Source organism: Melanerpes formicivorus, unplaced genomic scaffold (assembly GCF_026170545.1).
Source record: "Melanerpes formicivorus ecotype bairdi unplaced genomic scaffold, bMelFor1.0.p_v2 SCAF_7, whole genome shotgun sequence".
Taxonomy (NCBI): domain Eukaryota; kingdom Metazoa; phylum Chordata; class Aves; order Piciformes; family Picidae; genus Melanerpes; species Melanerpes formicivorus.
Genome location: NW_027142359.1, coordinates 2,209,137 through 2,229,490, shown reverse-complemented (window position 1 = coordinate 2,229,490; position 20,354 = coordinate 2,209,137). Strand labels below are relative to the sequence as shown.

General features: G+C 49.5%; 2 protein-coding genes across 7 annotated transcripts; one reads left to right on the top strand and one right to left on the bottom strand.

Moving 5' to 3' along the window:
* MRPL37 (mitochondrial ribosomal protein L37) lies at window positions 1–5,870 on the bottom strand. The gene is made up of 7 exons (XM_068140657.1): window positions 5,397–5,870; window positions 4,379–4,562; window positions 3,717–3,832; window positions 2,574–2,759; window positions 1,952–2,109; window positions 1,236–1,439; window positions 1–242 (listed from the first exon to the last, which is right to left on the bottom strand). The coding sequence occupies exons 1-7, from the start codon at window positions 5,794–5,796 to the stop codon at window positions 165–167; spliced, it is 1,326 nt and encodes a 441-aa protein (XP_067996758.1). The 5' UTR covers window positions 5,797–5,870; the 3' UTR covers window positions 1–164.
* Window positions 5,871–5,905: 35 nt separating this feature from the next.
* Window positions 5,906–20,290, top strand: CYB5RL (cytochrome b5 reductase like). Of its 6 annotated transcripts, none has more exons than XM_068140651.1 (7): window positions 5,906–5,960; window positions 7,257–7,436; window positions 8,670–8,818; window positions 10,152–10,239; window positions 14,460–14,564; window positions 16,693–16,896; window positions 19,455–20,290. In XM_068140651.1, the coding sequence occupies exons 1-7, from the start codon at window positions 5,940–5,942 to the stop codon at window positions 19,656–19,658; spliced, it is 951 nt and encodes a 316-aa protein (XP_067996752.1). In that variant the 5' UTR covers window positions 5,906–5,939; the 3' UTR covers window positions 19,659–20,290. The 6 variants fall into 6 exon arrangements, with proteins under 6 accessions (XP_067996752.1, XP_067996756.1, XP_067996753.1 ...); XM_068140655.1 differs by lacking the exon at window positions 5,906–5,960 and adding an exon at window positions 5,971–6,007; XM_068140652.1 differs by lacking the exon at window positions 5,906–5,960 and adding an exon at window positions 6,081–6,163.
* Window positions 20,291–20,354: the final 64 nt, after the last annotated feature.

Here is a 20,354-nt window from a genome sequence, read left to right as displayed (position 1 = left end):
TTTCGTTTAGAAGAAGATTTATCTTTTTTTAACTTTCAGTAACAATGTAATTTTCATCATGTTTTTTTCAAGTCAGTGAATCCACCTTCCTTTAGCTGTGTGATGGCTCTGGCCAAGAGGAGCAGCAGGTACAGTTGGTGCAGCGCTTTCAGTGGAGCTGAATTTCACACAGCTCCATGCAGATACAGTGCCAGAAACTTCTTGAAGGTGTCTGGCTGAAAGCCATAGATTCCAGCGGGCTTCTGCAGAGGAGAAGACACGGCTGCTCAGTTTGCAGTCAGCTGATTCATGCAGCCCAACAACGCCTTGCAAGAGGCTTAGGGAAGGCTTCAGACCTGGGAGCTTCCAAACTGTGCCCTCTCTCTCCCCAGATGGCTTTGTGTGGGGGCACTCCCAATGGCACCGAGCTCAGACAGCAAAAACCCTGTGCCCATCGCAGTGAGATGCCCTCCCGGTGTGACCAGGGCTGACAGCACCCTGCTCTGTTTCCTCTGCAGTGCAGCTCACAGTTGCATGCAGGCACTGCCTTCAGCAGAGCACAAGCTGACCTTAACCCAGGGCATTATGAGATGGGGAGACACCACATTCAGAGCAGCACTAAGGCTGGAAAAGCCCTTCAAGATCATCAAGTCCAAGATGGGGTAACCCATCTGCCATGGCCACTAAACCACGTCCTGAAGCACCACAGCTACAGCTGCTTGAACACATCCAGGGGTGATGACTCTACCACCTCCCTGGGCAGCCTCTTCCAACCCCTCACCACTCTCTCCTTCAGTAAGGTTGTTCCTTCTGTAAGTCGTGCCACTCCCCTGGCACAACTTGAACCCATTTCCTTTCACCCTGTCGCTGGTTACTTGGGAGAACAAACCAACACCAGCCTCACTCCAACTTCCTTTCAGGTAGCTGTAGAGAGCAGTAAGACCTCCCCTCAGCCTTCTCCAGACTAAACAACCCCAGCTCCCTCAGTCTCTCCTTATGTGATGCCCTCCAAACCCTTCACCAGCCTCAATGCTCTTCTCTGGACACACTGCAGGACCTTGGCACAGGGCCTGCATGCTATGGGGTACCTCAGCATCACACCTACTCCCTGCCAGTGACACCTGCTTAAGTAAGAACGAGGACAGTGCCTGCTGTCAGGTCCCTACAGCTGGTTTAAAGCTTGTGCTGCAGCTCTATGCCAGCTCCCAAAGGTTCCAGGGCAGCATAACCAGGGCCATTTCTCAAATTCTCCTTACCGTAACAACTCTCTTCTTGACTTCTGGGACACACTGGGCTTTTTCATACAGGTTCTGATCAGAGTCAATCCAGACTAGGTTTTTGATGCCCTCGTTAGCGACGAGGTCTGTTGTGTTTAACTGGAACACCATGAACTGGAACTGCTGCCCGTCTGTGCCAATGCTCTGCACCACTACAGGCTGCTCCAAAACCTTGGGATCATTCTAGGAAAGAAGGGAGTTGGGGGGGGGGGGGAGAGGAGAAGAATATTTAAAAGGCCAGTTACTACAGAAATGGGAGGAGTGCTTGCTGATTCTGCATCTTCTACTTGGTTTGAAGCCAAGATTTTAATAAATGTATTGTTACCTTGCCCAGAAAATTACTCTAGTCAAACAAGTTTTGAATGTAGATTTTGTATTTTAATTAAAATGCCTCCTTTGGCCAGCAATAAAATATCAATTTACATACTGAGCTGCCAGGTGGGTTAGAGCTTTACAGTTGAACTGACTCCCTGGTTCCCACCCACTTACCACTTGGCTGTGATGGGTTTTCTGGATCACCAGGCATCAGTAACCGTACCTGAAGGTCAGAGTTAGACCTCCAGACTGGGAAGCTCAGCTCTGAAACCAACTCCAACATGCCCCAGCAAGGGAATCTCATGACTCTTTCCACTAGCTGCAGCAGTAGAAAGAACAAAAGGCCTAGCAAGGCGGCAGCAGCAGCCTGCAATACGCACCCCGTAGAGCACCTTGGCCTTTGCCAGTGCGTTGCCAAAAGCAAACATCAGCATCTTAGCTCGAAGCTGTTCTGGTCTGAACCTGTCGGTGCGAATGTTGGCCGACTCCAGGAAGAACAGAGTGTGAGGATGAGGGTATGGGTAACCATCTCTGAAACCTAAATCATGTCAGAAAGCACAGAAAACATCTGGTTGGAAGAGACCTCCATGCTCATCCAGTCCAAACCTCCTCGACCCAGCACTGAAGGGTCAGCCCTACACCATGTCCTTTAAGTGCCAGGTCCACACACTGCTTGAACACCTCCAGGGATGGTGACTCCAGCACAGCCCTGGGCAGCCCATTCCAATGCTTGAGAACCCTTTCAGTGAAGGAAAAACACAGTCAGTGTTTTCTCCCCTAGCTTCAGCATCTGCTGAAACAATTTGACAGGATTTAAGCCCTTCTCCACAACATACCAACCCTGGTCTGGAGTGCCTGCAGTGCACAGCCTGTGCCTGGCTCCCCTATTCCCTCATTCCCATGCACTCCCTGCCCATAGGTGTCCAACAGAAGGGTGAGGGCTGCAGGCCAACTGCTGTTGTTTTGCTCTGACAGAACATTGTCACCAGCAGCCTAATCTACCTGTGTCGTTGAGCTCTTTGTACACATTCACTTCCTGAAGATCAATGGTAGGAGCAATGGGATAGAAGGTCTCCAGAACATGTTCTTCAGTGGCCAGTATCTCCTCCTTGGAGGCTACTGGTGGTATTGGGGCCATAGAGTTCAGAAGCATTCCATTCTGGCCACGGACCTGAAGGAGAATGGATTCTGGGGAGGGAAATTAAGCTACATGTAACCACTGCTGAAATAAGATTAGGAAAAGATGTGTTTCTCTTTTAGGCAGCAGCATTTTAGCAAGTTGTTGTTCTGCAAGGCTCACTCCCTACCCCTCACTTCCAAACTCATCCTTAATAGCAGCTCAGCTGGAGGTTCTTCTTCTAAACTCCCAACCTCAATTGCTGCTGTTAGTTTCTTAACAACAATACTGACTTTGGTCATCCAAAAAACACCAAACCATCAGTTCTAAGACAATGGTTCTGGTTCTCCAGCCACCTTGTCACAGTACTGTCTAACACTTCAACAATCTCCTCAGGGTAAGCACCCTGCCACTCTTCGTACTTAAAAGAGGGAGAATGACTTGGTTCAGAAATCATAGAATTGTCAGGGTTGGAAGGGACATCAAGGATCATCTAGTTTCACCCCTCCTGCCATGAGCAAGGACACCTCACACTAGATCAGGTTGCCCAGAGCCGCATCCAGCCTGGACTTAAAACCTCCAGGGATGGAGCTTCTACAACCTCCCTGGGCAACCTGTTCCAGTATCTCACTACCCTCATGATGAAGAGCTTCCTCCTGATGTCTAATCTACATCTCCCCTCCTCTAGCTTGCATCCATTCCCTCTCGTCCTATCACTCCCTGACACCCTAAAAAGTCCCTCTCCAGCTTTCTTGTAGCCCCATTCAGATACTGGAAGGCCACAATTAGGTCTCCTCAGATCCCTCTCCAAACTGAACAATCCCAACTCTCTTAGCCTGTCCTCACAGGAGAGGAGCTCCAGCCCTCTGATTATCCTTGTGGCACTTCTCTGGACACGTTCCAGCACCTCCGTATCTTTCCTGTAATAGGGCTTCATTTCCTCCAGGTCCTCAGCCTGGAGAGTGGCTTTGTTACCCCTCTTCTACCACCAAAAAGAGCTAAATGCTTCCATCCTACGAGCCACTGACCTCTTTCCCACGTAGCTGCTATCATGTACTTCCTAGCCAACATCCTCTTAGCCAGAGCAGGATACTTCATGGCCATTAACCGACACAAGTGTAACAAGTCTTCAAACAGGACAGGGCTTTAGAATGAGAAAACACAGCAGAGTTACACAAAAAAATGGGATTAGAATGGCAGGCAGATGCTGCTGGGACACAAATGCTGTAACACTGCTGTGTGTAAAACTTACAGCAGCAGAACATTTCCAAACAGTTAACAGAGACTTCAAGTTACCATCCCACACCCGTCCTTGTTGGCAGGGGAAATGCTTATCTTTAGTTATTTAAAAAACCTGACATTCTGCATCAGCTAGAAGTAGGTCTCAAGTTGAAAGACCTTGGCCTGAAAGCAGCTTGAATGCAGAGTATGTGTTTACATTGGTACTACTGTCAACATCCACAACGGGAGTTTTGCAGTAGGGTTGGTTTTGTTTGTTTCACAAGCTGAACAACCCGATACAAAGGGTCTCAGTGAACCTCCCAACAGCAGATCTATGCGTGACTTCTCTTTGTAGTGTAAACCCCTCTGGTCCTTATGTTACTTGATTAATGACAGGCTTAAACCTCTGGCTCTTGTGCTACCTGATGCTTACACTAACGCCGTAACTCCCCTCTGACCAAGGACTTACCAATAATACTCTCTCTTAGGAGCAACTTCTTTCATGTTCCAGAAGCGTGCGTGGGAGATGGCATGCTTCACCCTCTCCTCTTGGTTCTCCAGCTGGTGAGCTGGGCTGTCCATGATGCTGAGCACCGATGGAGGCAAGCCTTCCACCAGCTTTGTCTTGGTAAGCCACAGTGCTTGCCGAACTCCTTGGAACAAAACCCAGGAAATGTATTTATTACTGAGGCTGCTGGGCGGGCTGGCAACAGGCTGATGGTGCAGTTAGCTCATGAGGCAGGGTGGGCTCTGTAGCACCTCTGGTTTGATACTCTGTGCAAGCAGAAATCTTGGCTGGTGGGGAAGGGTGAGTGCTCGAACACAGAATCACAGAACGGCAGGGGCCAGAAGGGACGTCTGGAGATCTAGTCCACCTCATTCTGCTAAAGATGATTCACCTCAAGCAGGCTGCACAAATCATGACCTGGTGAGTTCTGAACGTCTCCAAAGGAGACTCTACTGCTCTGGGCAGCCTGGCCCAGGGCTCTGTCACCCTCAAAGGGAAGACGATTTTCCTTACGTTAAGACAGAACTTTCTGGTTGCAGTTTGTGCCCACTGCCCTTTATCCTGTTGCTTGCCACCACTGAAAAGGGATATTTGCCCTTCAGCTATTGAGAAGATGCCCTCTGGGTCCGCTCTTCTCCAGGTTACACAGCCCCAGGTCTCACTGCCCTTCCTTGTCAAAGGAATGCCCCTGCAGCCTCATCACCTTTGTAGCCCCCTGCTACACTCTCTCCAGCGGCTCTCTTTCGGACTGGGGAGCCCAAAACTAGACACGCTCCTCTAGATGTGGCTTCACTAGGGCAGAAGGGGAGGGGAGGGGGAAGAATCCCGTGCGACCTGCTGACCACACTCTTCTCAGCACACCCCCGGAGCACACGGGAGCACACTGCGGCTCCTGCTGAACGCGGTGGGGGATCGGGAAGGGGGCAGAGGCAGGGACCTGGGCCAAGTACAGGCCGGAGGCGGGGCGGCGGGCCGGTACCTTCCAGCATGGGGACGCGCTGGTGGCAGACGAAGCAGCCGCGCTCCTTGTAGAGCGGCATGTCCTCGTAGCGCGGCCCCGGGGAGTGCCAGGGGTCATACCAGCCGCGATCCCAGGGCGGGAAGCGTGGCCGGGCCAGGCCGGGCACATAGTGCTGCCGCCCGGCGTACGTGATGGTGTCCAGCTCCACTTGCTCCCGCACCGGCCGCTGCTCCACCATCTGGGCCAGCACGTCCGGCGGCGGCCCGCGAGTGGTCCAGGGCGTGCGCGGCAGCGGCCCGCGGGGACGCCGCGGCGCGGCTCGGGTGTTAATGCCGCGGGCGAGGACGCCGCATCCCTGCACCGGCGGCGCCGCCGCAGCCGCCGCCCGCCTCAATGCCATCGGCCCCGCCACCGTCATCCTTCTCCTGCCGCTGCCGCCGGCGTCCGCTCAGCGCCCGCCCGCCGCCATCTTCTCGCGCGCGGCACGGCGGGAGCGCGGCGGGCGGGCGGGCCGGCGGGCGCGCGCACGCTCCCTTGGGTGACTGATGGCGGCGGCGGCCAATGGCGAGCAGGCGCCCCGCGGTAAGGGAGGGTCGGCAAAGCGCCCAGCGGCGGCGGGGTGGGTGAAGGTGGGTGACGGGTTGGTAAGGCAGGAGGCGGGCAGCTGAGGGATGGGCCCTGCCTTCCTGGGGGTTGGGGCTTGCGGGTTCCTTCTGTGCGGCCGTGCTTGGCCCTGTGCCCCGGGGCCCAACTTGCCCCCGAGTGCCCCCCGCGGCGCACGCACAGTAAGTGCTCGGAACTCGGTAACTGGCCAGGCCTGGGGGTCCCGGGCTCCACTTGCGGCCTGGTCGGAGTTGAGGAGGGGACCTCGACAGCTCTCAGAGAAGCTGTGGCTGTTCAGGATACCTTAGGCCCACTCAGGGGGCACGGAACCATCGGCCACTGTGCGCAGCAGGACCCCTCTCCTTTTGGTCCTTTTCTTCCCCTATAATGTGTTGCAGAGGTGAAGGTTTGTTTATTAATTCACCTTGAAAATGAAGCTGCTGTAAGTGCTAAGTCTTCCCTTCCAGAGCCTCGTTACCCGTGGCTTTATAATTTCCTGTGGCCTGCCTTTTGTTTAAGCGTCAGAGGTGCAAATGTGCTGGGAGCGGGGTTAAGCCAAGAGTCCTTGAGAGGTCTGCATCATGATTCCGATTTGAGGAGCGTTGTGTAGGAACGGCTCTGCCCGAAGCAAGGGTAATGCAAGGATAAAAGTCATGCTGCAAGGATAGAGGGCACACTGCCCGTGCTGCTTGCCCTTTCTGATACGTCTGCATTTAAAGCCAGGCTCAAATCTGGTCGTAACTGGCGTTGATTTGCCTGTGACTTTAGCACGTTTTGCTCTGAGCCCCGCTTTCAGCTCACTGCCCTCCCCCCATTTCAAAGCTGTGCTCCAGAAGGCTGCATCTCGGTGGCTGGGGTTTCTTATCTGTTCTCATGGACTGAGCTGCAGATTTCTAAGGTCTTTCTGCTCCAGGTGACTAAGCCACCCCTTTGTAGGAAATCACCACGGCAGAACGAGCAGGAGTAAGGGTGTGCCTACTGCTGCTGGAGGTAGTTTTCACGGGGCAGCAGAGCCTGAGTTTGGGCTGGGGTCTTGCTGTGCAGGTCTGGTGCAGGTGCTGCAATGCCTGGCACTTCTGCACTGGACAGTGTCAGAGACAGGGAGTAGAGCAGGCCCTGGATCAGCTCACAGGTTTTCAGTTCCCTCAGTCCCCTGAGATACGTATGCAAGATGCTTAAGAGAGATTTTTTCTAAGTCCTTCAAATAATGCCAGGCTGATGAGCATTTGCCACTCTTCATCATTCTGCTTTTGATGCAGGGCTTGTGTTTTACAGACAATGAGTGGAAATGAGCAGGACTGGCTGGCTCTGAAACCTCAGGAACCTTCTCCATCCCAGTGCTGCGGCAGCGGCTGCAAACCCTGCATCTATGATGTGTATGAGAAGGAGCTTGCACAATGGGAGAGGGCCAGAGCAAAGCAAGACAAAAGCTTCCTCATGGAGAAGAAGGAGCAGGTCAATTTATCTTCATCACATCCTGGAGCCTGTGCTTTGATCATACTTGTTAGCATGTGGGGCTGTGGTGATGGGCGAGGGATGCAGCGACAGATTAAAGCCCTGCCTTAAGAGAAGGCTGGAAAGGCAATTCCCCAAACTCTGCCTTCACAGCGACCCTCCCCCTTGCCTGCCCTCTCCCTGCTGTAATGTGATTTTCCAAGTGTCGAATTCACCCTGGTGTCGCATTACAGCCCTGGGTGTGCAGCCTCCCCTTGCTGGTGTACCCCAGCCAGCCAAAGCCAGCCTCTTTGTAAGTGGGAATTGGTGGAAGGTACAAAGAGCCACGATTTTCTCTGACTGCTTCCTCAGAGAAACTCTGTTTGTCTGACCTTTTTCATCTCTTCCTGACTTTCAAGGCTTGTATTTTGAGGCTAACACCAAAAAAAAAAGAAAAGACAAAAAAACCCAAAAGGCTTCATTGTGTGTGGTGGAGTAGTTGTCTTTGGAGCCTGATTTGAAACTTGTCGGTGCCCTTTCAGATAAGATTAACCATGGGGAATGGAAAAAAAGTAGAAATGGGTAGATTCACATTGGATGTCAGGAAGCTCTTCGCTGTGAGGGTGGTGAGACATTGGCACAGGTTGCCCAGGGAGGTGGTGGAAGCCTCATCCCTGAAGGTTTTGAAGGCCAGGCTGGATATGGCTGTGAGCAACCTGCTGTAGTGTGAAGTGTCCCTGCCCATGGCAGGGTGGGGTTGGAACTAGGTGATCCTTGAGGTCCCTTCCAACCCTAACAATTCTATGATTCTATGCTGGGTCAAGCAAAAGTGATCAGTGATGGAACAGCTGACGATATTCCCTATTTGCAGCGGTCATCAGTGGGGGGGGTTTCAGAGCTGCCCCCAAAGCAGTGCTGTCAGGATTCTTTCTGTTTCCAGCTGCAGTGAATCATCATAGGATGACCTGGCTGTTAGGTGTAAAAACAAAAATAAATAAATTAAAAAAAAAAGTAATTTACAAAGAGGGGAGGTGGGGAAGGAATGCAAGATCCCAAAGTGCACGCTGCAGAACATGATAATGAATCAGCAGAGAGCTGGAATTTGTGCTGGGCCCCAGCGTTTAATGGGCGTTCTTCGGGAGGCCTGAATATCTTCTGGCGCTAAATTAGCAGGCACGTTTGCTTCCAGAGGAAGAAATGAAATAATAAAAGGCACCATCTAAAGCAAGTAATTATTTATTGTTGTTCTTGCAGAGCAATAATTCAGAGCTGAATCCAGATACATTTACTGCATTCAACATAAGCTCGGTGGAGCAGCTAACAGAGGACACCTACCAGTACAGATTTGAATTGCCGGGAAATAGCAGCCTGCGACTGCGTTTAGGACAACATATCGTGTTAAGGTATTGTTTTCTCTGCCAGTTAAACAGGCTGCATTATGTAACCTAGTACAGAGGGGTTTGTCAACAGACAAAGGCTTCATACCAGGCAAATCATAATTTCTGTACCTCCACACAATGAGGCAGTTGAAAGAGCTCGTGAGCTTGCTAGCTCTGCTAATTTTATGGTAAAAGCCGTTCCAAGGGCTGTATTTTTCTTCAGCATTATCCTTGCGTCAGTGGGTCAGAAAGAACCAGTTGTGATTAAGAAAACCCATTTGCAGCAAGAAAGACTAAAAGGAATAGATTTTACAACAGATTATTTACTCCAGCATGTTGGAATGAAGACAATGAGCTGCACTTAACCCCAGAGCTCGGTATGTTACACCCCGTACCTCGGGGGCAACTCGGTGCCCAGGGTGTTACCACGATGTCCAGGGGGTTCCTGATTTCTAGCAGAACAACCCCACTGTGTAGTTTATTGCTTGCCAGAAAGGGGCCACTTGGGAAAAGTTTTATGTCTCTCTCAGCCATCTGTGGTGATCATTGCCAGATAGAAAAAGTCATGTTACGATGCCATTGATCTCTATCTGTTGACGTTATTTGTGCGTTAACAGCTGATGTGTACAGCTGGCTGCTGAAAGTACACCCTTCTCCCTTCAGCCATCTCTCATCATGCAGCAGAGGAGAAGGTTTTGGTCATAGAATCAATAAGGTTGGAAAAGACCTCAAAGATCATCAAGTCCAACCTATCACCCAAGATCTCATGACTACTAAACCATGGCACCAAGTGCCATGTCCAGTCCCCTTTTGAACACCTGGTCACTTCAGTCAATTGCAGTCAGCAGCAAAGAGCAGGGTGGATGTATTCCATGGAAAGAGGAGGCTTACAGGGAAACACAGTGTGTATCAATGAGACCTCAGATTAAGGCTGTGCCCTAGCTCTCACCATTTAATTGCCAGCTGCTGTCTAGGTACAGAAAGAAGTTAGACCCCGGCTCAAAAGAGAGAGCAAATTTATCCCTGAAAGCGTTTTCTCTCCCTTTTCTCTGCCTTTGCCACGCTTGTACGTTCAACTGTTCCTCACTAAACATCTCAAACCTGCTCTTTCCAGGACTGTGTTGAGAATGTTTGGTACAGCTGGGGCCACCATCGGGAGAACAAAAGGTGCATTTAGCCATTATGTTTCCCCCCGGATTTTTACCGCTGGAAGGGAAATGTTTGGCATCTGTGCACGGGCTGGGCTGCTGAGAAGAGGACCTGCTGCCTCCCTCCCTCGTCTCCCCAGAGAACTGCAGGAGTTGGGTAATGCCGGTTGATGGCCTGACTCACAGTGGGTTCCTGTTTCTCTCCTCAGAGGAGTGGTGGATGGATTGGAGGTCCAGCGAGCCTATACTCCAATCAGCCCAGGGAATGCAGAGGGGTACTTTGAAGTTCTAATAAAAGTAAGTAAGCCTGTGCCACATGCCTTGAAGTCCAAGGTGCAGGGATTTCCTTTAGGAACTAAGCACAGCTGTCAGTGCATCAAGCCAGACTCTCTCAAATCCCTCATGGACCATTTCTGTGGTGTTTTGAAGCACTGGTGCTTTGCTGATTTAAAAACTGAAGGGTTTTTTTTCCCCCACAAAACTGAAAGCAGAGGAAGGTGACATACAAACAAGTGATTTGTCACATGAGCCCTCTTAAGCATTTGGGAGAGCCTCTTGAGATCCCTGTGGTCACCAGCATGGAAAGAGGTGCCCATTTCACTTCCCAGGTTTCACTTTTGCCTTTTCAGTCTGTCTTTGAAATCACAGCCACTTGTCAGCCCATTTGAGCCACTGGTTTTGGGAAGCCTTTGCCCAGCTGTTACCCTCCCCTCTGTGTTTTGCTTGGAGAACACTTCATTTTGTTTAAAAAATGTAGACAGGCAGCAGGCAGTTGTTTCTGGTTTGCAGGCAGGGCTCTGTAGCTGCCTGCAGTCTGAGAGGGTCCCTGTGGCCCATGGGCACAGGCTGCACCTGTTGGGCTGGACTGGGTGGTAGAGCCTCACTTTGGCCATTTTAACCCTCCTTGAGGTCCCCCCAAAATGCTGGTTGAATTTGAAAGGGTTTAAGAGGAGAACTTGGCTGGAAATTTGACTGAAAGTCAGCAGGGCCCTCATAAATTATGACTGTGTGTGGAGAATATCAAATTGGGGAATATGTTTGTGACACTGCCTTTGTGTGTGTAGTGGCTCCTCAGGGTGGGCACAGCCTTCAGTGTGGGTGCAAAATGCAGAGTGCTGGGTGTCCCAAGTGCCTTGCAGAGAGTCATAGAATGGTCCAGGCCAGAAGGAACCTCTGAAGATCATCCAGTCTGACCTCCCCGCAGTCAGCAGGGACATCCCCAACTACATCAGGTTGCCCAGGGCCTCTTTGAGCCTCACCTTGAATATCTCCAGGGAAGGAGCCTCAAACACCTCTCTGGGCAACCTGTTCCAGTGTTCCACCGCCCTCATAGAGAAGAGCTTCTTCCTGATATCCACTCTAAATCTGCTCTTCTCTAGTTTGAAGCCATTGCTCCTTGTCCTGTCACTGCAGGCTTTTTCAAACAGTCTCCCTCCATCCTTCCTGTAGTCCCCTTCAGGTACTGGAAGGCTGCTATTCAGTCTCCCCAGAGCCTCCTCTCTAGGCTGAACACCCCCAGCTCCCTCAGCCTGTCCTCGTAGCAGAGCTGCTCCAACCCCCTGATCATTTTCATGTCCCTCCTCTGGACCTGCTCCATCAGCTCCATGTCCTTCCTATATTGAGGGCTCCAGAGCTGGATGCAGTACTCTAGGTGAGGAGTACTCTCACCAGAGCAAAGTGGCAGAATCACGTCTCTGGATCTGCTGGCAACACATCTTTTGATGCAGCCCAGGATGTGATTTGCCTTCTGGGCTCCAAGCTCACACTGCCTGCTCATGTCCACTCGTGACCACTCATCATCTGCCTGTCTTCCGGGATTTCACATTTTGGGGTTTATTGTGCATTGTAGGTTGAAACACAAACCCTGTTGTTTAGAAAAGTGTACAGCTTCTGTAGGACACCCCTGGGAGGGTCATTTCACCATTCTTGTGGCAATTGGGGTGTGTGGCAGGGGAGAGAAACGTTGCATTCGAGTCGCGTTAATAGGATACGTTCACAGGATGAGTGAAATTTCATCTCTGCTTGCTTATTACTCCCAGGTTTTGCATTTCAATAATAATAGTAATGATTGTAATGATACCTTCCCTTTATATAGAACCTTTCATCCCAAAAGGAGCTGTAGTTATTCTCTGGCAGTGACAAAGGAGGTTGGTAACACCCAGTGTAAAGCAGCCGTTTTTCTAACTCACCCTGTAGGTTGTGGTGGATTTCACACCATTCAGGCAATTTTGGAAAGTGCTATATTATTATTACCATGCAATCCAAGCACTGTTCAAACCCTCTGCCTCCTGTTATTAGAGCGTTGCATTTGTGATACTACAGTTAAAGAGTGAGGGAGTTGCCATTTACAGGGCATAACCCTCTTTTTGAGTGATTTTATAATGTTAGGGTTTCGCTCCATGTAAAACTGGGTGTAGAAATTTTCCCCCAGGAGATAATTATTTTTTTTTCTTTCTATTTAGAAAGGGGGGAAAAAAAAATCATTTTAAACCCACTCAATCACTTCTCACTTCAGTTTTTGGAAATAATTTTGGTGAAAGAAGGATTGTTTTAGTTTCCATTACCCTGCTCTGTTGGGAATTAGCAGTAACTGGGGCTGACTTTTCCTGCTCTTGCTTTGGGTTTCCATATGTATTTGAAGGAGGTAGATATCAACTACTATTCCTTTGATGCAGGTGGATGAGTACCTGCCCAGAACATAAAACTCAGAGCCTGGATGTGTTCATTACCCATTTACTCATTGATTTTAACAGCTACTGCTAATAGTTCCTCATATTTTGGCTATCTTGTTTAAGTGAGGTTGTTAGGAGGAGGAGAGGAGTATCTGGGACGGGGACCTGCTGGAGAGAGTCCAACAGAGACCACGAGGAAAATTAGGGGAGTTGAGTATCTCCCCTTTGAAGACAGACTGTGAGCCCTGGGGCTGTTTAGTCTTGAGAAGACTGAGAGGGAATCTGATCAATGTCTTATCATTTCTGAGGGGTGGGTGTCAAGTGGAGGGGGCCGATCTCTTTTGGGTGGTGTGCACTAATAAGACAACAATAGGTACAAGCTTGAACATAGAAGACTTCACTTCAACATGAGGAGAAACTTCTTTACAGTGAGGGTGAAAGAGCCCTGGAACAGGCAGCCCAGAGAGGTTGTGGAGTCTCCTTCTCTGGACACATTCAAAACCTGCTTGGATGCATTCCTGTGCAGACTACCCTGGGTGATCTGCTTTGGCAGGGGGGTTTGACCCGATGATCTCTGGAGGTCCCTTCCAACCTCTAATGTACTGTGATCCTGTGATCTGTGTTCTGTATTAATTAGATCACACTGCCTGCAAGCACAAGCACACACTTACTCATTCACATTTTCTCAGCTTCTTTGTGGTTGCCCAATTTCATTTGCCTGCAGTGCAGCTTGGTGGCCAGCCAAGGCCCTGGCCTGTGGATCTGGGCTTCTGTCCAACAGTCGTGCAGAAGAGACCCCAAAACACGCTCCCTTTATCAGGGATGAAGTCTTTCAGGGCCTGTGTCACATCTCATCTTTTGACCTCTGCTTGTGTGGCTCTTCCTCAGCCTTAGCAGCAGCATCACCACTGTGTGAGACCAGTTGTTGCCACGTCTGTTGGACTTATCTGCTCTTTCTGTTGGATCAGCCCTTGTTCTCCAGCCAGCTCCCATAGGCTGTGGCTGTTCTCATTACCCATCAAGTGGTCGTGCCTTTAAGAAACATATATATTGCACAGAGCAGCAAGGCTGCTTGGGTGAGCCCTTCCTTTTGCTCCTTCTAGCAAGCACTGGCCCTTCCTCACCAGTCACAAATGAGGTTAGTATTCCTGCAGGCAAAAGCCTAGGTGATCTTGTTTGTGCCTGGTAGAAAGTAAGGCAGATTTTAACTCCTCATTTTGTTACGTGAGGCCCACAGTAACTTCTTTTTTTTTTTTAATGGGAAGGCATCCTTTAGCATCCAGATGATCTGTTCTTGAAACAAGGGTCTTGCAAATGAGAAACCTGACTTTGGGTCACTAATTGTAGCAAAACAGCATCTGGGAGACTGAAATAAAGCAAGAGCTATGCAGCATTTATGTAACTGTTGGTACCCAGAGGGCATTTCCAGACCCCATACCCTGAGATTTGGAGAGCACTTGAAGGCTTGGACTGTGCTTTGCATTCAAGCCACTCATCTCTGTGTGCTTTGTAAGCAAGAACTCTGATAAGCTTTTTCCAGTTTTGGAAATTCAGCCTGCAGGAGAGTGGGTTGTGTTTACATTCTAGTCAAGCTGGAATGGGTCCAGTGTGATTTAATTTAAATGCCTTTGTTTTGGGTATAACTTTGAGTTATTTTTCAAATAGAATGATCTTTCTTTTTCAATGCATGAAATGAGTTTGGGGTGGGGTTTTTTGGTTGTTTTGGGTTGTTTTTTTTTGTCCCCTTCTTGTTTAAATGTAGGTAACTTTATAATGGACTTTAAGCTGGGAAACTTTCCAACAGAGTCTAATTATTCTTTCCTTTTGTGCACTGTTTTTTATTAGTGCTATGAAGCTGGGCTAATGTCACAGTACATCAAAACCTGGAAGAAAGGAGATGTGGTCTTCTGGCGTGGGCCCTTTGGAGGCTTCCCATATCGACCTAACCAGGTTAGTTCCCTAAGAGACATAGGATGTGCTGGCTCGTGGCAGCTTGCTTTGTTTAATGATCCAAGAGGAAGGCATTGATTTGATAACTCTTTTCATGGTTTCGTGCTATTGTGAGACCCCCATCTCGAATACTGTGTCCTATTCTGGTGTCCCCAGCATAAGAATGACACAGAGCTGTTGGAGAGAGCCAGAGGAAGGCCACAAAGATGAGCCAAGGTCTGGAGCACCTCTGCTGTGAGGATAGGCTGAGGGAGTTGGGGTTGTTCAGCCTGGAGAAGACTCCAGGGGGACCTTATAGCTGCCTTCCAATAGCTGAAGGGATCCTACAGGAATGCTGCAGAGGGAATTTTCATAAAGGGGAATGGTTTGAAACTGAGGGAGAGCATGGTTAGGCTGGATCTTAGGAAGAAGTTCTTCAGTAGGAGGGTGGTGAGACTCAGGAATTGGCTGCCCAGGGAGGTTGTGGTGCCGCCTCCCTGGGGGTGTTGAAGACCAGGTTGGATGAGGCGTTGAGCAGCTGAGTCTAGTTGAGAGGTTGGAGTAGATGATCTCTGTGGTCTCTTCCAACCTGAACCATTCTGTGATTATTTTAGGGACTTCTTGGGTTGCTGTACAGTACTGCAGCATTAGCAGTCAACCTTCTTTGAACTGGAGAATATTTAAGAAGGAAGAGGAAAGGGAGGTGGACAGGAGCCTGGAAATTATTAGGCAGGCTCTCTGTTCCTTGCTTCCATTCGGCACTCCTGATGTGTTGAACAAAGGGAGCTCACTCTGCACCAGCACTGAGCTTGGATCAGTTTTTGCTTTGTCTGAGGCACGTTGCTGTTTTGTGAGTGAGCAGAAGCGAAGGGGAGGTGCTGATCTTCTCTCTTGGGTATTCTCTGAACTACAGCAGCTCCAGTGAGGTGTTGTGTCACCCAGCCACTCTGCAAATGTTGATCCCACCTGCTGATACCAGCCTTGCTGCAAAGAAAGGCAGCTCCAGTTTCAGGAGAAGGCTTCTCACACATACTAATTCAGTTACTTAATTCTGACCTTTCAAATGAGGAGTGAAATTGAAACACTGATCGTTAAGATCCAAAAGCCTTAGGGTTTTGCTTCTTTTTCCCTCCCCAAACCCAACAAAAATAAGGCTGTAAAAATCCCAGTGGCTGAGCCTCATGCAGAGCATTGTGTCCTGCTTCCCAAAATACTCTCCCTGCTGTTTTAGGCCACTGTTCTCTCCTTAAAAGCTTCCAGATATCCATTTGGGACAGAACACAGCAGTCATGCCTAGAGGTGGCTGTGTTCAAGGACCTTCTGGGTGATCAGTATACTTGCAGTTTGCAAAGCACCTGAAGAAGCTTCAGATCACCTTGCTGTAGAACCATGTAGGATTTATAGGTGCCAAATACCAGTATCAGAGCAAAACTGATTTGTCTTTATTTGCTGCCAGTATCACAGGATTCAGATTCGGGCAGATTTGATCCGTTCACAATAAACTACCCAGTCAAAACAGAACCTCTGAGGGCTTCATAGGGACTTAAGCCCCAGTTCTGACACTGATGCCCTGCCTGGCATCTGGGGACCTTCTGTCTTCCTCCACACAGCACTTTACTGCCTGAAATCCCTAATTCCTATGGAGTGGATGTCCCCTCTTACAGGTGGGGAGCACTTTGTGCTGCTGGTAGCCCTCTGAGAAAAGTGAGATAATGCACCAGGAAGATCCATGGATCAGGATGGAGAGGAAACCATTTCCTCCAGAGAACATGCAGGGCTGTACTTTGCAGCATCCAAGATAAACAGAGGGATCATTTCCAGTGGGAAAACAACTCACAGTGGGTCAGCAAAGTGTGCTGCAGAATCAAAACTGAAATACAATTGAGCTGAAATCAAGGCTAAAGTGAGGATAGTTGTTTAGATTTGGGTAAAACGGAGTTTGGTTAGATTTGATACATAAACCCTGAGAGTGCTGTCTGTAATCCTCTGCAGACAAACACATCCTGAGAGTTGAATTTACTTCATGACCCTCTGATACATTCTCTCTCTCTTGAGGGACCCTCTGCTAGTGTGACAGCAAGAAGGAAGTGGCAATGAGCACTCTGTTTGCAGCCACCACAGCTCATTCCAAACTCTCTTCTGTTGCTAGCACGGAGAACTCCTCATGCTTGCATCCGGGACCGGCCTCGCACCCATGCTTCCCATACTGCAGTCCATAACTGCAGATGAAGAGGATGAAACCTTTGTGACTCTTGTGGGCTGCTTCCCTACATTTGACAGCATTTATCTGAGACCTCTTCTCCAGGATCTGGCTCGCTACTGGAACATCAGAATACGTTATGTCCTAAGCCAGGTAAATCAATGACTATGAGGTGTGTTTGTGTGAAGGTTCTGGGTACCCTCTTGTACCTCTGGAAGAGCCTCTGCCTCCTCTGCTCTTAGAATAATTAAGGTTGAAGACGACCTCTAAGAGCCTTGAGTCCAACCTCCAGCCCATCACCACCATGCTCACTTAAGCATGCCCCGAAGTGCCATTTTTACATGGTTTTTGAGCACCTCTGGGGATGGTGACTCCACCACCTCCCTGGGCAGCTTTTTCCAATGCCTGAGCACTCTTTCAGTAAAAAACTGTTCCCTAATATCCAATCTAAACCTCCCTGGTGCAACTTTAGGCCATTTCCTCTTGTCATATTGCCAGTTACTTGAGGGAAGAGACCAACACCCACCTCCCTCCAGCCTCCTTTCAAGTAGCTGTAGAGAGCAATATTGTCTTCCTCAGCCTTCTCTTCTCCAGACTAAACAATCCCAGCTCCCAGTCTTAATTCCCAGTCATCAAGTATATTTTGTCATCATAAATCTGCTGCATATTCCCAGGTTGCTGCCAGACTGGAGAATTTCAGGCAAGCAACTGTTGCTGCTTGTTCCTCTTCACGTCACAGTATCCTGGGGTGCAGTAAGAGGAGTGTGTCCAGCAGATCGAGGGAGGTTCTCCTTCCCCTCTACTCTGCCCTGGTGAGACCTCACCTGGAATATTGCTTTCAGTTTTGGGCTCACAGTTCAAGAGGGACAGGGATCTGCAATGGAGGGCTACAAGGATGATGAAGGGACTGGAGCACTGCCCGATGAGGAGAGGCTGAGAGCCCTGGCGCTGTTTAGTCAGGAGAAGAGAAGACTGAGAGGGCATCTAGTAAATGTTTATAAATGCCTGAGGGCTGGGTGTCAAGAGGGAGGGGACAGGCTGTGCTCAGTTGTGCCCTGTGATAGGAAAAGGGGCAATGGATCTAAACTGCAGCACAGGAGGTTCCACTTCAACATGAGGAGGAACTTCTTCACCAGGAGGGTCCCAGAGCACTGGAACAGGCTGCCCAGAGAGGTTGTGGAGTCTCCTTCTCTGGAGACTTTCCAGCCCCATCTGGATGTGTTCCTGTGTGACCTGTTCTGGATTCTATGGTCCTGCTCTGACAGGGGGGTTGGACTGGATGATCTTCAGAGGTCCCTTCCAACCCCTAACATCCTGTGATCTCTTCAGGTGTTGGAAGGCAGCTCTGAGGTCCCCCTGGAGTCTTCTCTTCTGCACGTTGAACACCCCCAGCTCCCTCAGCCTATCCTCACAGCAGAGGGGCTCCAGCCCTTGGATCATCTTTGTGTTCCTTATTTTCTATTCATTGCTCATGGCCAGAGCTCTTGTCTTTTAGTATGTTAGCACTGACTTCCCAGCAATTATTTTTCCCAGCTGACCCATTTTTAAACTTTAAGTTGTTTCCCTCTCTGTAAAATTGCTTTTCAAGCCAAATCCATGGGATGAGGGCATACTTCTCAGTGGTCTTACATTTGGAGCAGTCTTTTTCATTCTGGTGGGTCCCAAAGTTGCTGCTGTTCTGCACAGATTTGGAAGCTGAGAATTCTCTCTGTCAGAAATGAGGATTCATTGCAGGGAGGATATAGAAAGAATTATTTATGCTGAGGGAATGAATCCCATTGCATTTTTAGTTCCTCAGATGAATCATTTTTTTGTAGCTCTCGTGGTGGATCTGCCTCATACATTATGTTCCACATGCATCCTTGGCACGTTGAGATGGGACAGAGAGAAAAGTGTGATTTAGGCTCCTTCCTAGGAGTGAGTGGTGACTGTCTGTGGTGGCAGAGCTTACCTAGCCCTTGCAGGACTGTGCTGTCTCAAGAGCCCGAGGAGGTCTTGAAATTCAATCAGTGAAGGGCAAGAAACCCACCTGACCCCTGTCAACACTGCCTGCCCCCTCTGTGCATCTCTCCCTCTCCTCTCTGCTTTTAGCAGGTCTGGTGTGGTCTAGCAGTGATTCCTTTGTCCTCCCTTTTGGGAATTATCTGTCTGTCTGTCCCAGTATTTCATGTTGCCGCCTGTCACCACCGCATCTGAGCACCTTCTGCTTCTAATTAACAGCAGCAGGGGAGTCCTCACTGGATCTAACACCATGGGGTCTAACATTCCTCATGAGATCAGAGGTGTCTTGAGAGCAGGGCTGGCTTCCTTCAATTTTGGTCAAGGAAGATGAGACTTGGGACTGGAAAGAGGCTTGGGAATGGAAGAGGCAATAGAGAGGAATAAACCTGGGATTTAGGATTTGGGAATAGAAAAGGCACAGTGGGAAGTGGTTCTCAAAGGAGAAGATTCTGCATTGGGTTTTGGTGCTAGTCACGCTCTGACTTTGTTCAGTCCACTCTGAGTGAGTGGCCAGGTCTCATTACAGGGAAAGCTTTGACCTGGGCTCTGGAAGAGGAAGATAGCTCTCAGGGTGGGTCTACTCTACCCAGATGGAGTCACAAGGGAGACACAGATCCTGTGGAGTACTCTGAGGTGAAGAGGGAGATTTGGCTGTAAGCAATGAATTGTCCTTTTTAACATGACATGCTGCATCCTTTTTATCTTCTCAGGAAACATCACTGGAAAAGCTTCCTTGGAGCTATCAGGAGAACACCTACGCCGGGCGTCTCGATGAGGGCCTGCTAAAGACAATAATAAATTCCTGCAGGAGGAAGCCATTTGCATTACTCTGTGGCTCTTCTGCATTCAATGAAGATATGAAGAGATACCTGAAAGCTGCAGGAATTGAAGAAAATTCCTGGTTTGTCTTCTAGTAGGATATTCCTGACCTAAGGAATCTTAGGTCAAGCCTTGGATGTCCCTGTTTCTCTGCAGACATGGCTCAGTCAGTCATCTTGGTCAGCTGAGTTCCTTGTACATACTCTTTCACAGGCTGTGGGATCAAGGAATTGTCTCTAGTATGATTCTCACTCTTGAGAGTGTTTTAAGGATCAGCCATTCCAAAATGGCTTCTACAATCACCCACACCTCAGGGAGCAGCATGATTAATGTTCAACATGGACCAGTAGTGTGCACTTGCAGCCTAGAAAGCCAATCACATCCTGGGCTGCATCAAGAGAAGCAAAGTCAGCAGGTCGAGGAAGGTGATACTCCCCCTGTACTCTGCTCTGGTGAGACCCTGCCTGGAGTACTGTGTCCAGTTCTGCAGCCCCTAGTACAGGAAGGATCTGGAGGTGCTGGAGTGTGTCCAGAGAAGGGCCACGAGGGTAATCAGAGGGCTGGAGCACAAACAGAGAGAGTTGGAGCTGTTCAGTCTGCAGAAGAGAAGGCTCTGAGGAGGCCTTGTTGTGGCCTTCCAGTATCTGAAGGAGGTCTACAAGAAAGCTGGGGAGGGACTTTTTGGGGTGTCAGGGAGTGATAGGACTGGGGGGAATGAAAAAAATAATGGAAATGGGTAGATTGAGATTGGATGTTAGGAAGAAGTTCTTCCCCATGAGGGTGCTGAGACA

Coding starts and splice junctions, on each gene's coding strand:
- MRPL37 (XM_068140657.1), bottom strand. CDS start 5,796: ATGACGGTGGCGGGGCCGATGGCATTGAGGCGGGCGGCGGCTGCGGCG. Junction 3,833..4,378: donor CCTAAGAGAGAGTATTATTG/GTAAGTCCTTGG, acceptor CTCATTCTAAAG/CCCTGTCCTGTTTGAAGACT. Junction 1,440..1,951: donor AGGCCAAGGTGCTCTACGGG/GTGCGTATTGCA, acceptor CTTCTTTCCTAG/AATGATCCCAAGGTTTTGGA.
- CYB5RL (XM_068140651.1), top strand. CDS start 5,940: ATGGCGAGCAGGCGCCCCGCG. Junction 5,961..7,256: donor TGGCGAGCAGGCGCCCCGCG/GTAAGGGAGGGT, acceptor TGTGTTTTACAG/ACAATGAGTGGAAATGAGCA. Junction 8,819..10,151: donor GGACAACATATCGTGTTAAG/GTATTGTTTTCT, acceptor TTCTCTCCTCAG/AGGAGTGGTGGATGGATTGG.